This window comes from Lepidochelys olivacea (genome assembly GCF_965140295.1).
Source record: "Lepidochelys olivacea isolate rLepOli2 genome assembly, chromosome: 13".
Taxonomy (NCBI): Eukaryota; Metazoa; Chordata; order Testudines; family Cheloniidae; genus Lepidochelys; species Lepidochelys olivacea.
Window position 1 is genome coordinate 1,302,373 of NC_140423.1, and position 15,112 is coordinate 1,317,484.

The 15,112-nt window shown below is 58.2% G+C and overlaps 1 protein-coding gene across 2 annotated transcripts; it reads left to right on the plus strand.

The window, feature by feature from the left end:
* Positions 1–1,720: 1,720 nt before the first annotated feature.
* On the plus strand, positions 1,721–14,887 carry LOC311529983 (uncharacterized protein; the record flags this gene model as incomplete). 2 transcript variants are annotated; one of them, XM_084646258.1, is made up of 6 exons in its annotated part: positions 1,727–1,986; positions 9,191–9,328; positions 10,237–10,377; positions 10,765–10,911; positions 11,077–11,247; positions 14,739–14,887. In XM_084646258.1, the coding sequence occupies exons 1-6, from the start codon at positions 1,908–1,910 to the stop codon at positions 14,777–14,779; spliced, it is 717 nt and encodes a 238-aa protein (XP_084502384.1). In that variant the 5' UTR covers positions 1,727–1,907. The 2 variants fall into 2 exon arrangements, with proteins under 2 accessions (XP_084502383.1, XP_084502384.1); XM_084646257.1 differs by lacking the exon at positions 14,739–14,887 and having other exon boundaries at positions 1,721–1,986; positions 11,077–11,321.
* Between the last annotated feature and the right edge of the window lie 225 nt (positions 14,888–15,112).

The following is a 15,112-nucleotide window of genomic DNA, read 5'->3' on the forward strand; positions in this document are numbered from 1 at the left end:
CTCCTACCAGGGTCATCACACCCTCAGGGGAACGTGCATGAGCCACTCATATGGGGTCAACAACCCTAAAGGGGACATGTGAGTACTGCTTCTCTGGGGTCATCACAGCCTAATGGGGAGGTGGTGGTGGGAGCCCCAAAACCTCCCCACGCACCCTCCTCTGGTCACGTCCCAGAGACGAGGGTCAGGGGCACAGAGACATTCAGTCCCCATCGTTAGACATCAGCTGAGGGAACCTGCTGCGGGGGGCGACTAGTGAGATGGACGGGGCGTGATCCACAGCACACGACACAGACATGGATAGCCCAGGCCTTTGGGGAGTGCCTGATCCCTGTCCCCCTGAAGGAGCGTCAGAGACCCAGTGGGAGAGCGAGAAGAACGTACCGACCCCTCCCTTAGCCCCTAGCCCATGGGAGCAGAGTGCCAGGGTGTGACGAAGTGGGACTGTTCTTAATGTTTCCTCCGAATATTGTGGGGGTGCCTCAGTTTCGGCATGCATCCGATGAAGTGAGCTGTAGCTCACGAAAGCTCATGCTCAAATAAATTGGTTAGTCTCTAAGGTGCCACAAGTCCTCCTGTTCTTTTTGCGAATACAGACTAACACGGCTGTTACTCTGAAAAAAGTTTCCCCTAGGCAGTTCTTAAGTCTCTAGGGGGTGGGGTAAGGGTGTATAATCACTGCAGAGCCCTAGAGGGCAGGTGTGTGCAGGGGTCTGGACACAGAGAATGGCCGACACCCTGTTTCCTGGCAACGGATGGCCTGGGCCCTTCCCCCCTGCAAGGGGAGAGCTAAAGGGTTGGAGAACAAAGGAATCAGGTGCCCTCCTGGCCCGGAAAGGGACAAAGCCCAGAGGAGGGGGGGCTGGAGGGAGTTTCAATTTGGGGCTGGCTGGGACATGGAGTGAAGTACAGACATGGCTGTCTGGCTCACTGCCCCCCAGAATGGACCCAGCTGAGGGGTCCTGTTCTCTGTACCTACAAGCTCTGTGTTAGACCATGTTCCTGTCGTCTAATAAACCTCTGTTTTACTGGCTGGCTGAGAGTCCCGTCTGACTGCGGAGTTGGGGGGCAGGACCCTCTGGCTTCCCTAGGAGCCCCGCCTCGGCGGACTCGCTGTGGGAAGCGCACGGAGGGGCAGAGGAGGCTGAATGCTCCGAGGTCAGACCCAGGAAGGGGGAAGCCGGGTGAGCTGTGTGTCCTGAAGACAGGCTGCTCCCAGAGAGGAGACTTCCCCAGGGTCCTGACTGGCTTCATGGGGAGCAGTTCCAGAGCATCGCCCGTGGACTCCGTGACATAGAGGCAGGGTTAGGTTCTGGAGCTGAGCCTGCAGCCAGCTCTGGGGAGGGGAGGGTGCATGAGTCCTGCTTTCTGGGCCATGGGGAGCTGCCAGGCCAGTGGACCCAGCTTTAGTAATTACAGCCTGGCAGGCGTGGGCCCAGCCACTCCTCATGGGAAGCAGCAGGGGGAATGAAGATGGGTGTGTGTTAGGAGAATGGCATATCTGGCTCTGGGGCAACCAGCTCGTTGCCATGAGGTGAGAGCGTCCCATTCCGCACAGCTCCAGGGGCCGGCGCTGGGCAGGCTTCACGAGAGGTTCACTCCAGGGAAGCCCAGTGATCAGTGGCCTCTTGGCTCAGCTGTTTGTCCCGATGCCCCAGCCAGGGCATGGAGTCCCCTGGAAACATGAGCTCACCTCTGCATCCTGTTATTATATTTCCACCATCCTCACACCAGGGACTTTCCCAACTCTCGCAGTTCCCTGCTGCTTCCCTATTCCCTTTGGGAGTGGCAGAAACCGGGGGCAGCTCTCTTGTGTAATGTCCCCTCCTGTGGCCGCAGTACCAGGCTGGCATGATCGTATATAAGCTGGTGCAGCTTGGTGCTGGGTATCCTGGCATAGCAGCACCATGAAATCAGGCCTCCTCCTCCTGGGGCTCCTCACCCTCTGGGCTGATCCACCGTCTGCCTCTGGGCAGCTCCGTCAAGGTGAGGGCTGTGATGCAGCAGGGAGGGGGGAGTGTTGACCTGGGAATGTGGCAGGGGAGTTTCAATGGGAGACCTGAGAGCCTGTAACCTGAGCCAGGAGGGGGATGGGGAGGTAACACCTCTGCCGGGGAATGTGAAGACAGGCTGCAGCAGGGAGCCTGCTGGGTGGGTTTAGTTGTCACTTTGGTGCTGGGTGGAGGAACGCAGGGAACCCCAGGGCGGGGGTCTAAGCTCCCTGCTCCCCCAGAAGGACTTGACTGAGGGGTCCTGGTTGTACCCACAAGCTCTGTTTTAGACTGTGTTCCTATTGTCCAATAAACCTTCTGTTTTACTGCCTGGCTGAGAGTCTCAGTGGATCCCAGAAAGAGGGGTGCAGGGCCCGGACTCCCACACACTCCGTGACAATTGGTGGTAGCGGTGGGATCGACTGCACCCCGTGGGCGGCGCTTCCTGCAGTAAGTGACTGGGGAACAGTAAAACGAAGGGGGATTGACGGGGACCAGGCGTGCTGAAGATTCAGAGAGAGACGGTTTCAGGGGGCGGTTAACCCCTGGGAGTGTGTGACCAGAGAGAAGGACTTTTGCAGTAACAGGGTCCCCCAGGGGATTGCAGCGAGCGGTCCCAGGGGCGGAGGAGTCTGACCTCAAGGTGGTGACCTCAAGAAGGACTGGCACACGAGGGGTTTTTCCTGGAAACCGTGGGAAGCTGCCCGGCCTGCGAGTGGCCAGCAGGGAGATGTACGCTAAAAGCCTGAAGAGCGACCTGGTGGAGCTGTGCAGGCAGAGGGGGCTGCGCATTGGGAGGTCCACCAAGGATCAGCTGATTGCCCAGTTGGAGGAGAGGGATCACTTGGATGACCCGATCCCTGTCCCTGAGGGAAGCTGCCCGGTGGACGAAGCGTGGGCCCTGGGGCCTGACCGGGCTGGGAGGGGTCATACTGCTGCCGAGGACATCCCGAGACCCTTTCTACCTATGCCTGGGGGAGGGCTTGGGGGAAGCCCAGCGAATACTGAGGGCACCCTGACCCCAGCAGCCAGCAGGGGATCCTCCCGGCGGAGCTCCCCATCCCTAGAGCGGATGCGGCTGGAATGGGAGAAGGAGATGAAAATGAGGGAGCTGGAGGATCATGAAAAACAACGTCAACATGAGCAGGAGGAGAAGGAGAAACAACGTCAGCATGAGCAGGAGAAGAAGGAGAGGGAACATCAGGAGAAGGAGCGGGACCGTCAGGAGAAGGAGAGGGACCGTAAGGAGAAGGAGTGGGAACGTCAGGAGAAGGAGAGGGAACGTCAGGAGAAGGAGAGGGAACTCAGGAGAAGGAGAAACAAAGACAGCATGAACTGAAGCTGGCCAGGCTGAGGAGCAGTGGGGCCCCGGCTGCGGCTGCGGTGAGTGCGGGGGGACCCAGGACGGCAAGGAACTTTGATAAGTGCTTCCTGGCCCAGCGGAAGGAGGGGGAGGACATAGATAGCTTCCTGACGGCCTTTGAGAATGCCTGCGAGCTGCACAGAGTTGACCCTGCAGACAGGCTCCAGTTTCTCACCCCCTTACTGGACCCCAAAGCCGTGGAGGTGTACAGCCGAATGACAGGGGCGGAGGCAGGGGACTATGAACTGTTCAAACAGGCCCTGCTCCGTGAGTTTGGGCTGATCCCCGAGATGTACCGGAGAAGGTTCCGGAGTCAGCGTAAAACGCCTGAGGTCACCTACCTACAACTGGTCAACCGGATGCAGGGGTATGCCCGCAAGTGGACAGCTGGGGCCCGAGCTAAAGAGGACCTGCTTGACCTAATTGTACTGGAGCAACTGTATGAACAGTGCCCTTCCGACCTGAGGCTGTGGTTGGTGGACAAAAAGCTAGAGAACCCCCAGCACGCAGGGCAGCTGGTCAACGAGTTTGTGAACAGTCGGGCAGGGGGTAGCAGGGAGGAGTCCCGAAAGAACAGGCCCCCTCCGATGCAGAGGGGACGTCCCAGTCACCATGGGACGTCCCAGCGGGGAAATGTGGAGAACTCCCTCCCAAGGGGAACGCCTGGTGTTGGGCCCCTCCGACCTGCTCAAGGGGACCAACGTGACCTGAGCTGCTATCACTGTGGCCAGAGAGGCCACGTATGGACCCAGTGCCCCAGGCTCAGGGACAGACTGAGCAGACCCAACCTACCCAGGGTTAACTGGGTAGGGACCCAGCTGGACGAGGGGCAGATGACCCAGGAAAGGGGGGCTACCAGTTTACCACCTGCGCAGGAGGGAAGAGTACCCCAGGCCAGCTCCGCCAGAGGGCTGGATGCTTGGGACTCAGGGTGCTCGGTTTACAGGGTGGGCGCGGGGCTGTCCCTCCGGAGAGAGTGCCTTGTTCCCCTGGAGGTGGATGGGAGGAAGGTCAATGGATACTGGGATATGGGCGTGGAGGTGACCCTGGCCTGGCCCGAGGTGGTGGCCCCAGATCGGGTGGTGCCCAACACCTACCTGACCCTGACGGGGGTGGGCGGGACCCCATTCAAGGTGCCTGTGGCAAGGGTACACCTGAAATGGGGGGCCAAGGAGGACCCCAAGGATGTGGGGGTGCACCACCATTTGCCCACTGAGGTTTTGATGGGGGGAGACCTAGAGGACTGGCCAAGCAAGCCCCAGACCGCCCTGGTTGTGACCCGTAGCCAGAGCCGGCGAGGGGCACTGCACCCTGACCTTGGGGAGGGTGCCACACCGGAGGCGCAGGACCCTACCCTGGTGGGGAGGGAGCGCCGAGGGGCACGGCTCAGAGAGGCTGTGGCCTCAGACCCGGCCAGTGAGAGGGAACCGGTCCCCATCCCTTCCCCAGCCGCTCACTTCCAGGCCGAGTTGAGGAAAGATCCCTCCTTGCGGAAGCTCAGGGACCTGGCCGACCTCAGTGTGGGACGGACCATGAGGAGAGGTTGCCAGGAGAGGTTCCTGTGGGAGAAGGGGTTCCTGTACCGAGAAAGGGCTCCCACAAGGGAAATGGAGTCATGGGGGCTCCGGAGGCAGCTGGTGGTCCCCCAGAAGTATCGCCGCAAGCTACTGTACCTGGCCCATGACATCCCCCTCGCAGGGCACCAGGGAATCTGGCGCACCCGGCAGAGGTTGCTACAGAACTTTTACTGGCCTGGAGTCTTTACCACTGTCCGGCAGTATTGCCGATCCTGTGACCCCTGTCAGAGGGTGGGGAAGGCTCGGGACAAGGGAAAAGCGGCTTTGAGACCTTTGCCCATCATAGAGGAGCCTTTCCAGAAGGTGGCCATGGACATCGTGGGACCTCTCAGCAAGACGACCCGGTCGGGAAAGAAATACATTCTGGGGGTGGTAGATTTTGCCACCCGCTACCCTGAGGCAGGTGCCCTTAGCTTCCATTGAAGCCGACACCGTGGCCAATGCGCTCCTGACCATTTTCAGCCGAGTGGGGTTCCCCAAGGAAGTCTTGACAGACCAAGGCTCCAACTTCATGTCGGCCCTGCTCCGGTGCTTGTGGGAGAAATGTGGGGTCCGGCACAACTGGGCCTCAGCTTATCACCCCCAGTCCAATGGGATGGTGGAGAGGTTCAATGGGACGCTAAAGATGATGCTGAAAACCTTTATGAACCAGCACCCGCAGGATTGGGACAAGTACTTACCTCACCTGCTGTTCGCGTACAGGGAGGTGCCCCAGGAGTCTACCGGATTTTCGCCTTTCGAACTGTTATATGGAAGGAGGGTGAGGCCCCCTGGACCTGATGAGAGACGAGTGGGAGGGGAAGGCCACTCCCGATGGAGAGTCAGTGGTGGAGTATGTCCTGATCTTCCGAGAGAGACTAGCTGAATTCATGGGCCTGGCCAGGGAGAATCTGGCCAGAGCCCAGAAGAAGCAGAAGGTCTGGTATGACCGCACAGCGCGAGCCCGTGCCTACGCCACCAGGGATCCGGTGATGGTTCTCATCCCCGTGAGAAAGAACAAACTATAGGCCACCTGGGAGGGCCCTTTCAAGGTTGTCAAGCAGCTCAATGAGGTAAATTATGTGGTGGAGCTGTCGAACCGGGCGCACCACCGCCGGGTGTACCATGTGAATATGATGAAGCCATATTATGCCAGGGGGAATGTGGTGTTGGCCGTGTGTGGACATTGGGAGGAGCAGGGAGATGACCCTTTAGTTGATCTATTCCCTGGGACCAGAGCTGGTTCCCCACTGGAAACAATTCCCCTCTCGGATCAGCTAACCCCTGCCCAGCAAGCTGAGATCAGGGGGGTGCTGCATCCGTACCGACAGCTGTTTTCCAGCCGGCCTGGACGCACTAATCGGACTGTCCACCGGGTGCAGACAGGGTCGCACCCGCCGATAAGATGCTCCCCCTTCCGAGTCACAGGGAAAACTGCTCAGGACCTGGAAAGAGAGGTCTGGGACATGCTGGCTTTGGGGGTGATCCAGCCATTGGCTAGCCCTTGGGCCTCGCTGGTGGTGCTGGTCCCCAAAAAGGACTGGTCGGTCCGGTTCTGTGTGGACTATTGGAAGCTCAATGCCATCACTGTATCTGATGCCTACCCCATGCCCAGGCCTGACGAGCTCCTAGACAAGCTGGGAGGAGCTCGGTACCTTACCACCATGGACCTTACAAAGGGCTACTGGCAAGTGCCGCTGGATGCAGATGCCCGGCTGAAATCGGCCTTTATCACCCCTCTGGGGCTCTATGAGTTCCTGACCCTGCCTTTCGGCCTCAAGGGAGCGCCGGCCACCTTCCAACGCCTGGTGGACCAGCTCCTGAGGGGGATGGAGAGTTTTGCTATGGCGTATATTGATGACATCTGTGTCTTTAGCCAGACCTGGGAGGACCATGTGTCCCAGGTTAGACAAGTGCTGGACCGACTCCAGGGGGCTGGGCTGACTGTAAAAGTGGAGAAGTGCAAGGTGTGGATGGCAAAGTATCTTACCTGGGTCATCGAGCGGCTGCCTAAAGCCAAAACCAGCCAAGGTGGAGGTGATTAGAGACTGGCCCGCTCCCCACACCAAAAAGCAGGTCCAAGCCTTTATTGGGATGGCAGGATACTACCGAAGATTTGTGCCCCACTTTAGCGCCATAGCCGCCCCCATCACTGGGCTATGCAAGAAGGGGAAGCCAGACAAGGTGGTCTGGACTGAGCAGTGCCAGGAGGCTTTCCAGGCGCTGAAGGAGGCTCTGGTCAGTGGCCCAGTTCTGGCAAACCCAGACTTTGACAAGCCCTTTATGGTGTTCACCGACGCCTCCGACACGGGACTGGGGGCGGTGTTAATGCAGGAGGATGAAAAGGGGGAGAGACACCCCATCGTGTACCTGAGCAAGAAGTTGCTACCCTGGGAGCGACACTACGCGGCCATCGAGAAGGAGTGCCTGGCCATGGTGTGGGCCCTCAAGAAACTAGAGCCCTATCTCTTCGGGCGACACTTCACCGTGTACACCGACCACTCTCCCCTGACCTGGCTGCACCAGATGAAAGGAGCCAACGCCAAACTCCTGAGGTGGAGCCTGCTCCTGCAGGATTACGACATGGACGTGGTCCATGTGAAGGGAAGTGCCAACCTGATAGCGGATGTGCTGTCCCGGAGAGGGGGCCCCGAACTTCCCCAGGTCACTGGTCAGAGTGACCCCACTCAGTTCAGTCTCGAAGCGGGGAGAGGTGTGAGGATGTGATGCAGCAGGGAGCTGGGAGTGTTGACCTGGGAATGTGGCAGGGGAGTTTCACTGGGAGACCTGAGAGCCTGTAACCTGAGCCAGGAGGGGGTGGGGGAGGTGACACCTCTGCCGAGGAATGTGAACAGAGGCTGCAGAAGGGAACCTGCTGGGGGGATTTAGTTTCAGTTTGGGGCTGGGTGGAGGAACGCAGGGAACCCCAGGGCTGGGGTCTAAGCTCCCTGCTCCCCCAGAAGGACTTGACTGAGGGGTCCTGGTTGTACCCACAAGCTCTGTTTTGGACTGTGTTCCTGTTGTCCAATAAACCTTCTGTTTTACTGGCTGGCTGAGAGTCTCAGTGAATCCCAGGAAGAGGGGTGCAGGGCCTGGACTCCCCCACACTCTGTGACAAGGGCTCCCTGCCCCTGAAGCCCCAGTCAGCCTGGCTTCCCTCTGCCTGCCCCCAGCCCTACAGCCTGCCCCCAGCCCCCTTCGCTCTCAGTGGTCAGACGGGGGTCATCACACCCTAACGGGACATGGGGTGAGACACTGGGGTGGCTGTGAACTGTCTCCTTTAAATGGCACTCTTCATTTTTCTTGTTGTGTGACTGGCTCCCTAAGTCACTTGTTGTTTCTGCCCCTGAGCTGATGCCTGAAGTGTTTGGAACCAGGGAATAAGGAATGTCAAGTTGTGCTCAGTCTGGGGTGGAGCATCAGACACGCCATCATGCGTGCTGAAGCGTGTGAAATGCATGCAAGGCTGATTTCTCTTGCGTACCCAAGTTTCATCTCACTTAAAAACGACTTGCTTGCAAAGTCAGACATAGAAATCCCAGAGGGTCCCAGCGCACTAGTACTGAACAACGGCTGGCTTTCTCATTGTACCATATCGTTCTAAAATAAAGCGACTGGAATATGACTATTGTACGTACATTTCAGTGAATCGTGTGTAGAGCAGTATGAACAAGGCAGTGTCCCGATGAAATTTTAGTTTGTTTTGACTTTGCTAGTGCTGTTTATGTAGCCTGTTGTAAAACTAGGCAAATATCGAGACAAGTTGATGCTGGGGAACAGGGTAGAGAGCACAGCAAAGAGGATTCACCCTGAGAGAGGGGCCTTCTCTCTGTTGCTTTGTTTCCCTTGTCTTGATTGCTCTGACTTTACACTCGTTTCAGTCATGTAAGGGCCCTGCTGTGGTGGGGGTTTGCCGTGTGGCCCCCCCAGGTGGGACTGGCTCAGGCTGGGGTTCAACTTTAATTCCCGTGCCCATCTCAAAGCATGCCCATTGGATCCCTCCCCACCAGCCCCCTCCTTGAGGCCTGTGTCTCTAGTGACATGCAGTTGAAAATGAGCCCTGAAATTGCAAGTTTTCCGGCTGTCTTTGGGGAGCGGAGGAGGTCACCCCTGGGGGGTGAGCAGTTAGATTCCTCCGTCCCTGGGGGAGGGGGTAAAGGGAGGGAGAGTCCGTTGCCTGGATATGACCCCCTTGCCTCAGGATGCTTCTCTTTCCCTGGCCTGGCTGATGTGTCTGCCCCACGCTCTGTAACCCCGGTTCTCTTCCCATTTGTTTCCAGTGAAAAAGGGCGAGTGCCCCGCTCCCATTCACTGGGCTGTGAACTGCCTTATGTTCTGCTCCACTGACGCTGACTGTCCCGGATCCGAGCGCTGCTGCAGCACCGGCTGCGGGAGGGAGTGCAGACTCCCCGTAGGAGGTGAGGGGCTCTCCTTCTCCACCCCACTCCATCGGTGCTGGGAGCCGAGAGCCAAGGCCTGGTGACCCCATGGCCACGCCCACCCCTTTGGGCTCCCTATTTTAATATTAACAAGGTGGCCACAGCCCCCTGAGAAAGTCTGGACACCTGCAGCCATGATAGCCCCATGAATCCTGCTTCCAGGGCCCAACCCCACCCCAACGGGCATGGGCCTGGCCCCCACCCAGCCAAGGGATGGTCAGAATTGGGGCCCAGCAGGGCCTCCCTGGTGTGCGGGAGTGACACAGAGTACGAGGATCCTGATGGGGAGGTGGCATCTCGGATTATCCTGATTACAACGGTGGTGCTCAGACGCTACGGCAATAAATGGACCGTGTCTGCTGCTTCCTGCCCAGTCCAGCAGCAACTGCCCATTCTCACCCTGCGTTTGACCCAGAAGGCAGGAGACCCTGATCTGGATGGCCCCGGGGCTCTGCAATAGTTGCCTTCAGTGACTCAAGACACTAGATTAGACATTAGGGAAACCGTCCTGGCAGGGTGGTAAAGCACTGGAATAAATTGCCCAGGAGGCTGGAATCTCCGTCACTGGAGGTTTTGAAGAGCAGGTTGGACAAACCCCTGTCAGGGGTGGTCAGATAATACGGAGTCCTGCCTCCGTGCAGGGGACTGGGCTAGAAGACCTCTCGGATCCCTCCCAGTCCTACGTTTGCAGGCCCCCCTGCAGCCCTGCAGACAGAGACCTTAGCGGACACTCTGAAGCGGGCGGTGTGTGCAAGGCCAGCGATCTGGGCGGGTGGGGGATCAGCCTGCTCGCGGCTGCAGGAGCACTATGTGGTTACATAGCAGCCTTCCCATTGGAACGAGTCCAGACAACGCTGACCCTGCTCTCTCGCTGTTCTGTTCCCCAGTAAACCCAGGGTACTGCCCGCAGTTCGACCCCAGCATTATGACCATCTGCCTTGTGGAATGCAATAACGACAGGGAGTGTGGACTGGGCCGGAAGTGCTGCAGCCAGGGATGCCATGTGTACTGCATGTGGGCTGTGCCAGGTAACTTCGCACCTGGGAGTGGGGGACCAAAGGCGGGGTACTTGGTCCTGCCTATTAGATGAGCCCCCCGGACATTCTGAGTAATTCAAACTGCTACACAAGTGGGGCCGGGTCTGAGAATGGACGTGGGGCAAGGGACAGAGCTGGGACAGGCAGGAGACTGACTGAAGGGGGTCTAAGGCCCGGGGGCATGCGGCTGAGCGTGGGGTGGGAGGGTCTGGGGGGAAGCCGCAGGGACCAGTCCTGGAGAGGCGCAGACCAGGACGGCAAGGAAAAGCCTTGGCCAGAGGTCAGATCTGGGGCCTGGCTCCAGTCCGTGGTGCAGGCCTGTGCGTTTGGGGTTTGTTCCCCACAGAGACATGAGCTGTTGTTGTTTCCCTTTTCCAGCCAAACCTGGCACCTGCCCCAAGAGGACAGTGCTGCAGACGTTCGCGCCGTGTGAGAAGAATAAGTGCAGAGACGACAGGGACTGTCCCAACAGGAAGAAATGCTGCTTTACTGGCTGTAGCCTCGGCTGCCTGGCCCCTGGAACAGGTACCAGCAGCAAAGATAGAGGGGCCTGAGGAGCCCCCAGCCCCACAGCACTGGCCAGGCATCCTGTGGGCCAGAGACATCCCCACTTCCCCACCAGTCTGGGTTCACTAGCCTGAGCTCCCTTGCAGATCTCTGCCCTCCTTATAACCCCTCTCCTCTCTCCAGGTGACGTTTGCCAACTCCCGCCTGAGAGGGGCCCTTGCGCACAACGGTTCCTTCGCTTCTTCTACAACCCGGCCTACGGGATGTGCCAGAGATTCTTTTATGGCGGCTGCCGGGGCAACGGGAACAACTTCAAAACTCTCCGGGCGTGCCAGCAGGCCTGCAGGACACTCGGTAAGGGGCCCGAGCGCGTGAACCCGCCGGCCTGGGCTGGGCAGCTCAGCAAGCTGGGACAGGCTGAGAATTAACGCAGCTGCCGGCCGGACTGGTCACCGGGAGTGCAGGGTGGGAAACGGGACTGAAGCGAAAGAGGTTGCTGGTTCTGGGGCTGGATCCTAGCCCTGCTGTGGGAGGCCAGGGCAGGGGAGACGATCATGGAAATCAGTTCATAAAATGTTCCGCATACAAATCCGTGTCGTAAGTATTCACAGGCCGACGCCCCTGGCTGTGCCTGCAAGGAGCGCGGCATGCAAACGGCCAAGAGCTGTCGTAGGCACGCGTAGACTGAGAGTCTGCATCCACGGGCCATAACTGTTAGCAAATGAGGGCTTTGCACGTACATTTTGTCTGCCTAACCGTAGTTTCTGAAAATCCGGCACTAAAGGTTCTTCAACTAATATGTAAATGAAGTGACCATTAAGAAATGTTTTTTCAGGGTTCAGATATGCCCTAGTGACCAAGTCCTCTTTTAGCCCCATCTCCCACCCCAGCTGGAGACTGGGTCCCAGTTAGATTTCAATGGGGAGGCTGAGCAGCTGTCTCTCCGTGCTCTGTAGCTAATGTGACCCGCAAGCCTTTGTGGGGCCCGGCCCATGTTCAGCCTACAGTCGCACCGACTCCTACGGCTCAGTCACCAAGGCATGGGACGAGGTCGTCTGTGGCACTGCCAGGGCACCGGGAACAATTTGGCACCAGAGCCGGATGTCTCAGTGCCTGTGGAGGAGCTGGGAGGCTATGTCTAAACTACCACTTTGGCCAGTATCATTTCTGTTATTCAGAAGTGTGAAAAAACACCCCCCTGAGCGACGTACGTTTCACGGACAGAAGTGCCAGCGTGGACAGCTCTGAGCGGGCAGGAGATGCTGTCCCACCGACACGGTTACTGCCATTCGTTGGGAATGGATTAATTGTGCCAAGGGAAGAGCGCTCTCCTCTCGGCACAGAGCAGCTTCACGAGCGATCTGGGACAACGGTGCTGCTCGAAGCCTGTTGGCATAGACGGGGCCTTAGGTGGGTGGTGAGCTGCCCAGGTCAGAGGGACAGTGCTGGAAATACACTAGGGGCCGTTCCCGTATTGCTGAAGGAGAGTCCGCGGCGCTGTTTGTGATGGGAAATGGACTAAATACAAGGGCCTGTGGCCAGTTCTGGCAGTCGAATCCTAACTGTGCCCCTGGCAGCAGGGCCTCCAGAGCGTGAGAACCAGCCCCGGGGCACTGCTAGGAACCGGAGCACAAACACCACCGGGCTGTGAGCTCTCTACCTGGGGTTCACCAACCAGTTATCCAGTGTGAACTCCTCAGGCACCATAAGAGCCTAGCCAGGGCGTCACGGACAGGCCCCTTGGGTACGCCGGTCTGTCTTGCCACCCAGGTGAGCGTAGCTTTGTGATAGCTGGTTCCTTACACCATCAATCACAGCAATAGTCCCCTTACCGCCAATAGCAAAGGGCCCGTCACTTACCCCAAGTCAACTGCACCTCAGACCTCACACCAAAGACAACGCTTCTAGCCAATCCTCTAATAAACTATCTAAAGATTTATTAACTAGGGAAAGGAAACCAGAGTTATTTACAAGGTTAAAGAAAGCCAACCTAGAAATACAAATGAGTTACGATCTCAGCTTTCACAAGGAAGCCGAAGCTTCTATCATGAGTAAGCTCCATATGCCCTTCAGGACTAGCCCTGGCTGAGCAGCTGTGGATCTGTTGCTTATGCCTAGAAACCCGGCCGCCCCAGAGTCCAAACTGCATCATGGTCATCAGATCCTTCTGTTTGGGGCTTTTATCCCCACCCTTCCTCGTGTTCTCAGCTTCAGCCTCAGCTGATGGGAGGACTCCACTTGGATGACTCATCTTCACGGGGGCGGGGAGGGCAAAACAATGAACATGGTTTGTCCTCTTTCATGTCCCACAATAGTCCACCTGGTGTCAATGGACCTTTCCTGTTGGGCAGGACATAACATCTTCTGTAGGAGATCAGCCATTCACACTATTCTTGCCTTTCTCCTGTCTGGTGAGTTACACAGTCACAGAGGCTCACCGTACAACCGCTCAAATATTACCTTACACTGTGGGATACAGATGCTGTAAGTGAGATGAATGCAGGCAGCAACACACCAGCATTCAATAAAGAAGAAACACTAAAGAGATTCCTATCATTCTAATCCCTGTTTTAACAACACTAACGCACAGGTGAGCCAGACTGATTCCAGCTGTGTGTCTGTCACTGTTCCACTGAGACACAGGGACTCTGACATGAGCTGGCACCTGGATTGCGAGTGTCACACCAACCTGGCTTTGTTAGGATGGGGTGGGATAAAGCTCTGAGCTGATCAGGCAGTTGCCACATTGCTAAGCTGCTATCCTGTTGCTACATTTTGCGTTGGAACAGGAACTGAGCGGCCGCTTCCTGAGGCCGTTGGACTTTCAGCTTCTGAAGCAACTGCTCCCCTTCTCCTGTTGCTATACAGAATAAACGGCTACCCAGGGAGGTGACTCTTTGCTGGCATGAGGGCGTAGCTGTGACGAGCCCTTGGCCCTCCTGCTCACCACTCTGCACCTGTTGGAAACGCTGTTACTGTTATGGCCCCCAAAGGTGCTGGGCACAGACAGGATCTCACATCAGCCCAGCATGTGAGAGACGAGCTCTTTGTAGAGGATTCACAGATAACTACGGAGATGTTCGCTCCTGCGAGCTGTCCTGCCTCAGGCCCTCCCTTTGCATCCCTTAGTGCCGTGTTTATCCAACCTTCCCTCGCTGGAATAGGCAGGGCAGGGGGCCTGGCCACAAGGGGTCTGGGGTTCTGGCATGTGTCTCATTTTTGCATTTTGAAAAGGTCACTCTGGTCACAGACCTGCTCCGAGTGACCCAGCTCCCCCGGAGGCCTGGAGTCTGGGCGGAAGCTGGGGGTGCAGATTGCCCTCTCTCCCCCATGGAGCTCCCAGCTCTCTGGGGAGGAGGTGAAGGGCTGCGGGAGGCTGGCGTGGAGATGGGGAGAGGAGTGCCCAGGGATGATATGGGTGCTGCTGGCCTGGCCGGCTGGGTCTCCTGCCTCCTCCCCGGGGCTGCTCTGTGCCATGGAGTTTGCCCAGTGGCGGCTCCCGAGGTCACCCAGCCCCGTGCACTCAGCCCTGCTGCAAGGACGGCGACTGCCCAGGAAGGGCCAGGCGCAGCCACGTCAGCCGTGCCCCCAGCCCCTGCCTCAAGGCCGTGCAAGGCAGAACTGCGCTGACTGCACCTGACACCGGGAGGGATGGGGGGAACAGGGAGGACACAAACACAGCTGAGTGCTGGGGTGAGCCCAGCCCCCTGCCTGCTGGGATCTCTGTGCCCAGCCCCCGCCCATGGGGCAGTCCAGGATTGCAGGTCCTTGCTGCTGTCACCTCCCTCCCTGCCCCCAGCCTCATGACCAGCCCCTGGCCTGACCGACTGCCCCTTCTTCCACAGGGCCGACCAGAGAGAGAGACCAGGAAGAGCCGAGAGTGTGACCGCAGGGCCTGTGTGGGGACAGGACAGGATCCTCCAATACGGCCCCCACCTGACACCCACCCCCAATCGCCCATGGGCCTCATCTCACCCAGCACATGGGTTGTGTAATAAAGAGCTCAACTCAGCTGGCCTCCCTGTGATTTCCTGGATTGGGCCTCACTGTCCCTGCATGTCCGCCTGGGACAACCCCCTTCCAGCTGGAGCTTGTGCCCCAGGCTAATGTCCCTGGTGAAACGGGATCTCCCTGGGGGCATGGCAAGCACTGGGCAGTGTCACTAGAGCGTAAGCTGCCGCCTAGTCCCTGGGTTCCAGAGAGCAGCTGTTTGTGGGCT